This window comes from Xiphophorus hellerii, chromosome 2, assembly GCF_003331165.1.
Source record: "Xiphophorus hellerii strain 12219 chromosome 2, Xiphophorus_hellerii-4.1, whole genome shotgun sequence".
Lineage (NCBI taxonomy): Eukaryota > Metazoa > Chordata > Actinopteri > Cyprinodontiformes > Poeciliidae > Xiphophorus > Xiphophorus hellerii.
In genome coordinates this window covers 7,629,132-7,637,789 of record NC_045673.1, presented here as the reverse complement: position 1 = coordinate 7,637,789, position 8,658 = coordinate 7,629,132, and the positions used below count along the sequence as shown (strand labels likewise).

The window sequence follows — 8,658 nt, the reverse complement described above, 5'->3', positions numbered from 1 at the left end:
ATAACCAATTGAAAAATATGTATTGGCAATCCAGCAATCAAACCTTACCACGTGTAGCATATTTCCATTAATGTTTAAATAATTTATCTTTGGAGCTAGGAGTTTCATATCTTTGAAGTTGGAAAGTTTCTTTGCCATCACTTTAATCTTCAGCACTATCCACCACAGATTTGCTATTTAAGTCAATTTGGGGGGAAAAAAATGTTGCTAAGAGAAAAGAGGTTGGGTGTCATTAACATTGACATCCAAATCCATTATGGCTGCCTTTCATAAAGCTTACTGATAGCAGCAGTAAATAATGTAAAACAAATGTTCACTACTGACGACTTGCATCTCAAATCATCCAGACAAAGAACTATTTTGTTGCTGAAGTGCTTAAAAGCATAACAATGCAGTTAAGTTTTTTGCCAATAGTAATTAGGTTTATCTCTTAGCAAATCAGTTCGGCAGTCACACCAGTTGTCCTACTTGGAACTGTAAACAGAGTTAAGTTTGCTTTGATTTTATTCCCAGTTCAAACTTCTACCTTTCCGGTTAAATGACCTGCATGTGGCCTTCAACAACTGTTTGTAGTTCACTGTTTTTTGCTTTACTTTGTCCTGGGAATTCTCTAAGGTTTTTTGGACTTTTTTTCTAATGAAGCAACAGCAAATGTACTAAAACTTTTATTTGTTTTGCCTACAGGAGACCATTGTTTTCCTAGTGCTTTTTAATATGGGGAATATGGCTTTCTGCCCAGGCCAGGAAAACCACATGGGGGCGCTGTGAGGGTAAAAACAAAATGTTTCAATATTATTTTTCTTTAAATCCAAATAGGAAATGTCTTTACAGTTTTTAATAAGTTACATTAAAGTTTTTTTTTCTTCTTCTTGAAATGCACTTTATAGTTGGAATGTGTTCAGTTGAGGGTGGGTTGGCAGGAGGAGAAACTTGCTTGGAAGCCATTTGTGTAAAAACCACCAGTTAGCCCCACATCATGGTTAATTAATTACCTTACAAATAACAGGTACTGACATTTCTTCTCAGAACCATTAAAGAAAATTCACAACCATTATGCCACAGTTCAGAACCCTGGCTGTAGTCAAACTCTTCTCTCAGACAGATAAATTACTACTCTTTACATTTATAATACAGGAACTGTAAGCTGCAGCTGAAGAAACAGAATGAAGCACTCTATTTGGAGAAGACACTGGCATGAACAAATACCTCACTTTAATTCTGTTATTTTTTGTCCTCAGTGCAGACATTAAAAACCAGTGACGATTTCCACTGAGTCATACACACTAATGCACTCAAGTGTGAATTGTCTTAACAGTATTGCTTTGTTTACGCGCCTTCTTGCTCCAGATTTTCTTTAATACTTTCACTTCACCCCAATTTTATGGGGTTGCTTTGTGTGTCAAAGTATTTTTTTCTCTGCCGTGTGCACGACAGCCATCCTCCCCATCTCGTCTCAGTGTGTTGTCCTGGGAGCCTTCTGTCTGACTTCCAGCTGAAGTTTGGTCATGTTACACCACTTTCAAAGTCCTGCTGCTAACCCGTTACAAGCAGAGTTCTCTCAACAATGAAGGAAACACAAAGAAAACAATGAAACTAATAGTTATCTGTGACTGAGATGCAGTTATACTCTGTTTAACACTTTTGGCTGCAGCAGCTTCCCTCTATACCCTCAATGAGCCCTTGTGAACTATGCTCCACTCGGTCTTCTCACGGCATAGAGGATCTTCCCAAGTCTTTCTTCTAAACGTTAAAAGTCTTTCTCGTCTTCTCTTTGACAAATAAATTCCCAGGTCAGGTTTTCCTCATCATCCTGCGGGTTTGCCAAATATGAAACTTGCTATAGGCCGACTGAAACATGTCCTCCAGGTGCCCTGTAAGCTGTTGGAAGATCAGAGTTTAAATTTAAGTATTTTTATTAGTTTTATTTGACCTTTATGTGCACAGGTTGTCTCACAGATAGCCAAGATTTCTTTCACAGTATAGACACATTTTGAATTTAATTATTACTGAGTAAAAAAGCCCGTGTCACAAAAAATATGTCTGAGTGACTCACATTTGTACTCAAGTACTGACGTTGGATTTTCTCCTGAAAAGGACGAAGCTTGGTCAATTGAAATCTTTCCAAGTTTGTCTTCATTTTTGTCACCTGTATCGTATAAATATACAAGTATAAAGTGCAAAAGATTTCAAACCAGACAGAAATCACGAGCATATAGAATTTAAACAAATCAATATCAGTCACCTTTTCCTCCAAAAATGGTGTGTTTACAGGAAAACAGGACCAAAAGTGTCTCAATAACTCCCCTGCAGCAATGTAAAGGTGCTTCAGCTCTCCTTGGATGTCATTGGGCACCATTTCTGGAAAATAAATAAATAAATACCATAAGTAAAGTAGTAGAGTAGAGTAACTTCATCTCCTTGCCTCATAAAATAACCTTTTAAAAAAAAATTTTTATTGCATACTTACGGTTTATGGATTGTTGTCCAACAGATTGCATAAGGACGCCTCCTGGAGAGAGCGCTGCGATGGCAGAGGTTGCTGTGGTGCTGGACAACACCTAAATATTTGTACAGTAACACAGATTCTGTTTTAAAACTCAGAAACTTCATGTTCTGTAATTTCAAAGACACTTTTAAACATCCTAGATATACAGGCAATTGTAAATGATCTCGAATGGTAGTTCTAAGCTCAATTATATTATTGTCTTTTGTTTCAAATCCCATATTTTAATCATCTGAAATGGGAACATTTCTAAGCTGTTAATCCTTTTTTGGATTTAGATCATTATTGGATTCATCTAAGACGGATTTTGTAAATAAAAATTGTAGTAAGTGGAGATTTTATTTTCATGTTGTGATATTTATTCCCAGAAGAGTCTTTCTGCACATATAAAGTGACTCTGTGCCTCAGAGGTCCCCATGAGCTGAGGGACCTCATGAAACAAATTTAATTTCCTTTACATATTCTGCTCATTTCCTGGTACAAAAACAGACGTCCGAAGACGACGAGAAAACCTGTTAGAACAGTGTAACATCCTTTTTTTTCTGTTAAATACATAAACCAGTCTTCTGCAAAGTTTGTTTCAAGTGCAGATAAAACATAAACAACATGATATGTGAGGTTAGTCGTTAGTGCAAGAACCTGGTGTAATTTGGGTAATGTGTTAAAACGCCTTGTAAGGATGTGGGGAGTGTGATTTTCATTTAGCAACCAAATGTGTGACAAATATCCAGAAATATAAAACATAATCTGACCCGAGTTAGGTTGGGTTTGTAATTGGCCATCTCCTGCTGGATGTAGCCAACAGAGTTGATGATGTCTTGGCTGGTTGTATACTGCTGGGACTGAAGTGGAACAGGACCATGAGCATACCTGAGAAAGAAACAAGAGGAATGAATATTAATTCCCAGGACTCACCAATAAACATATTAATCAGCATTTGTAAGACATACAGATAGTCTATATTAATTAATTGTTAGCAGTAATAATAAGATTTTTTTTCCACCAAATTTTGAAAATTATAAAAAAAGTACAGAGACCACATCGGTTTCAAAATTCTAAAATGTAAACAGACGTAAACATCTACATTTTAAGTTTTGTACTAAAATTTCTGCCGTTTTAGTACAAAATATTTGTCTTGTACGGTTTTTGTTTTTGATGTGTTCCACAAATTTCAGCCCGGTGCTGTAAAGGGCACCATTTGAAGATAATTTAGATCAAGTCTGTGTTTGAGACTATTGGCACAAGCTCATTGTACATTTAATACCGATCCTTTAAAGTTCAGTTTGGAATTTCTGCCAGCTTAATTCTGTTTATAAAAATTCAAAATAATAAAAATTTTACTGCCATGTTTGGAATCTAAACCAGATATGGTTTAAAACCATGATCTAAAAGGGATGGCCGTATGATTTGTTTTTGTGCATTTATCTGGTTGTTTTTGTGTTTTTTAAGTCAAGTTGTGATCTTGAACATCAAAGGTAAAAGAAGTAATTTAAAGATAAATAAAAAATGTAAAAGTAACATTTTTAGAAATTACAATATTTTTATTTATTGAGGAAAAAAAGCAAAAAGTCTTATTTTTTTCCCATGCTGTCTTACTGATGATGTAGTAGACGTAACTTCCAAGGCATCCATGTCCTTACATCTTTCAATTTCAGGTTATAATCCAACCTCTTTAAAATGGAACAAAACAGACAAAGCAAACAGACGTTACCTGTCAGACTTCTTCAGATTTAACGCCACTGTCTTAGGAGTATTTTCCCTTTGCAGATCCTCATATTCTATGGCTTCTTGTAGTTTAACCTAAAAAAACATCAAAAAAACAAATCATTTCATAGTGGCAATCATTGTGGGGAGAAAAAATAGGTAAGAAGTTTATAGAGGCATCATACCTTCTTCAGTGGAGGCTGAAAGAAATCAGAATCTCTGGAGTTGCCGTCTGTGCTACTAGTCTCACTGGCTAGGTCGGTGGTCACATCTCTTTAAAACCAGAATAAAGTTAGCAGAAAGGAAACCACAGGAGTGCAAACGTATTTGATTTATTTGAAATGTTGATGTTTACCCCTTGCGTGAGCCTGCTGCCAGCACCATAGCGCTGTGATGGTTGAATCGCTTTATAATGGCAGAGTTACTACTCTCTTTCACTGACTTGTTTGCATTTGAGGTTGAAGGTAGGGCTTTGCTTATCCCATAACCCTGTTTCACAATAAAAAGTTGTTTTTAAGGTGGACATAGAATATAGTTACTAGTTAATACATAGGAAGCTTTTCTCATTACTGCAGCTGACTTTTCTCACCTCGTCTAATGTTTTATCCTCCAATGACAAAAGGTCAACTAATGGATTCTTCACTCCTTGGACCACCAGAGATTTTAACCCTGCATGTTAGGAAAACAGTATAATATTATTACTAAATATGGTTCACTTTGCACAGGAAAATATATACTTGCACTTTCGGTGTGAATGGTCAACAGCTACCTTTCTCATCCTGCTTGGCACATTCTGAGAAAATATCCTGAGAACCTGTGTTGATGCGGTCTCTGTGGAAATAATGAGACTGAAAAAAGCGTGTCCAGAACTCCTTCTCCGTCAGGTTATGAGGCACATTTTCACTATACTTCTGCTTCACTGCAAGACAGGTTTAGAAACAAGCAGCTACTATTAGATTGATAGGGTTTTTCTTTTGTTAATTTTTTGTACAAATTAAAGTCTGAAAGATGTGAGATGGATTTATATTCAGGGCTGAATGCGCTTTTACCCCTAAGTAAAATCTAGTGTAACTAACTGAGTTGAGAAGTCACGTCATTTGTAAATAGAGTCAACCTGTGAGTAATCTAACCTCAGTATTAATCCTGACCCTGAACACACCGTCCCTCCCATGAAATATGATGATGGCAGCAACAAGCAGTGGTTATGCTATGGAAGAAAACTTGCTAACAGACTGCAAAACACTTTAGACTATGGTGGAGGTTCAACTTCCAGGAGGATAACAACTTTAACCTTAAATATAAAGCCAGAGCTGTTTACACAAGTGTATTCATTTGTTAGAATAACCCAGCCAAAATTCAGTCCAAAATACAACTAAGGATCTGGACCAAGACTTGAAAATTGCAACCACTTCAATCAATCTGGGTCTGAGTTATTTTACAAAAAAAAAAAAATCTTTCTCTACATGTCTGAACCTGCTTGAACTTTACCAGAAAAGAACTGCAGCTTTAACAGTAATGAAAGGTAGTTGTGCGAATCACAGGAGCTGATTAAAAATGAATGCTACACCTTTCAGGTTTTTATTTGTCAAGAATCTTGATAATCCTTTCCTTCCACATAGCTGTTTTGGTCTAACACATCAAATCTCAATAAGTTAGAATTGAAGTTTATGATTGTAAAAGACAAAATAAGAAAAATCCAAGTGGTGTGGATACTTTTACAAGACACCATTTTTGTTTACCTGCAGGATATGTTCTAAATATGGACTCGATAATGTCCGCAGTCAAATTATATCTCAAGCCATTGCAGCCATCAGTCTGTGGTCTGATGTCCGCCTGCAGAGCAAAAACATGAAGCCCTTTCAGGTGCAGCAGTTTTTTTAGATACTCAAAACTGTCATAAGGAAGCATAAAGTAGTTGTGGATCATATTAGATGTATGTACTCACCAGAAATGCTCCAGATATTCCAACTTCCTGTTTGTTGTTGTAAGGTGCAGGTTCCCCATTATTCATGCCTCCTAACCGGTTGGCCCAAAATTCATCAGCACTGATCACTTGGCTCACCACAAGATCTTTGTACAGTTGGAAAAGCACCGGATCTTCCTGAAGCATCCTGTCGGAGCAGCAGCAAACACTGGAGGTAAGCAGTGAGTTCTCACAAAAAGCTGCAGAGCAAATCTGACTTGAATTCACTCTTAAATTAATATTACGTAAGAATAATGACTGAAATTATATCATAAAGTTAAGACCCTACTCTATTTTGATCACACAAAAATGATTCAGATTTAAACTTTGCCCATGTGGACACTAATTAGTTATAGTTGCTAAATTCTTGGGACAAAAATAAATGCCATATGGACAATTTTGTCTGTTTTGCAAATATAAAAATGATTCCTCCAGATATTCCCACATCCTGCTCACATTTCACTTTAAATTAGTCAACACAGTGTCTAGCTAATACATTCATTATCCTTTGGAAGTTTGGTGAGTGTTCAGCAATACCTGGTCAAGAAATTTGAAAATAAATCCAGCATCTACAACATTACACAAACATTTAGTTTGAGCCTAACAAAACATTAATATCTTCTCCACTTTTATCTGACAGATATTTTGGAAAGAGAAGGGACAGCTCTAGATATCTAATTAGTAATCTTGTTTAGTGCTGTTGACAACTCATACTTTTTGCCAAGTATTTCATCTGTCACCCTGTCAACGTTTAGCAACAGAAAACGTTCTCTTGGACAGAGTAAATCAAAAAACAAAAAAAAGGGAAAAACACTGGAGTAATGTAGGATTTAACAAACCGTTTAACTGAAATACAATGTGTTCATAAAGAATTACACACATACGGTAAGTGTTCTTATGTGTGTAATTGTTATCAAACAACAGAGTGGTTCTATTAAAGCATTTACTTTAGAGCAGCAGAAGACATCAAACTGCAATCTTAATTGCAATATCAATATTTGCAGCAGTGCAGTAGCAATAGACAATCTGAATACAATATCTGGCGAGTTAAAAATATTCCAATTTATATACATCCAGATTATCTATATAATTCTGACAATTACTGCCTTTGATGCCCAAAGCTGACATACATTTTAGTAATTGAGATGTTCAAGATCGCTGAAAATGATGGTGACAGCATGATGTTGGAGCCAATACCATTATTGCAATCTTAAACAACAATGTAATAACGTTTCCCCAATACAGTGCAATTATAATTTAACAAAAGCTTTAGCACGGGTTCTCCAATTTATAAATGTTTAAGAGTTATTCTTCTTGAATGCTAGAGGATGAAACATTAAAATAATCCAGTTAGATGAACGTGATCAGTCTGAAACCAGAGAAGGATTTTTACCTGTTTTTCTCCTCCAGCTCCTTGTTGGCCTTCTTCTTGAACTTTGGCAGTAGCTGCTGCAGCAGCTCCTTGGCAGCATCTCTGTCTTTAAGTGCAGGTGCTCTCATTGGCAAAGTGGAATGTGGTACTATCTCCGGTGTGAAGGACCAGTTGGAGCTGAATCTTGGCTTTACCATCAGGACTGATCTTCTGACCTGCACACATGTGTAACACACATGATACATAGAAAGATACACACTTTTCTCTCTGTTACACATGGAACAGTAAAGTGCGTTTTGAAATCAACACAAACACACAAGATTTTTGGTTTTAGTTCTGCAGGGACTCACAGCGGATGTCTGAATACAGGTGGCTGACAGTGAAGCGGTCTTTGCCTTCTGGACCCCAGGCTATTCTTTCAGCCATCAGGTAGAGTGTGCCATCCTGCTTCCTCTGACGGACTTTCTTCACCACCAGCAGAACCTCCTCTGACAGAGATGCCATGGCCCAAACAGGTAACTGGTAGAACGGAAAGCCAATGTTTAAGGGGACACATAAAAAAAGTGTGAAAAAAAGCTTAGAAAGAACAATTTATTAACAAAGACCCGCAAAGAGACTGTAGGCATATCGGAAGCCTGGAGATTTCACTACAGCACTTAACTTTGTGCTTAAGATATAAGCAAAACATTTCTGTCAAACAAATGATAAAAGCCTAAATATATACGTTCTTCCCCTTACAGTTAATATATCCTCTGCAAAGCGTACAGTTTCATCTCCTTAGAGCAGCTAACCAGACTGACGTTAGCTAACAGAGAGGAAGAAAAAGCTTCAGGCTGAAGTCGGCAGCAAACTTACTTTACCTTAAAATAAATCAATACTGCAACGATTACGTCCTTCTAACGGAACACATAATGTCGGAAAGATATTTTTCAGGCTCACAAAACTTCAGACTGAACAATTTTAAGATTAATTTAAACTACTCTAACAGAGAACGATCTGACTCCTGCGCCGGGCGACATAACTGCTAGACGACGTGTTACACTGAAAAGATTCCGAGTCAGATAAATAACTGCCAACAAACAGTTCCACACAGGAAACTTCCCCCACAGAAGACTC

The 8,658-nt window shown here is 36.8% G+C and overlaps 1 protein-coding gene across 1 annotated transcript; it reads right to left on the bottom strand.

The window, feature by feature from the left end:
* Positions 1-527: 527 nt before the first annotated feature.
* Positions 528-8,588, bottom strand: gtf2h1 (general transcription factor IIH, polypeptide 1). The gene is given in 16 exon segments (XM_032550980.1): positions 528-1,878; positions 2,054-2,146; positions 2,243-2,358; positions 2,468-2,558; positions 3,256-3,373; positions 4,215-4,303; positions 4,393-4,480; positions 4,563-4,696; positions 4,797-4,876; positions 4,977-5,126; positions 5,947-6,040; positions 6,153-6,318; positions 7,564-7,658; positions 7,660-7,757; positions 7,893-8,061; positions 8,403-8,588. Coding segments are annotated over 15 exon segments (1,653 nt in total). The 5' UTR covers positions 8,047-8,061; positions 8,403-8,588; the 3' UTR covers positions 528-1,791.
* Between the last annotated feature and the right edge of the window lie 70 nt (positions 8,589-8,658).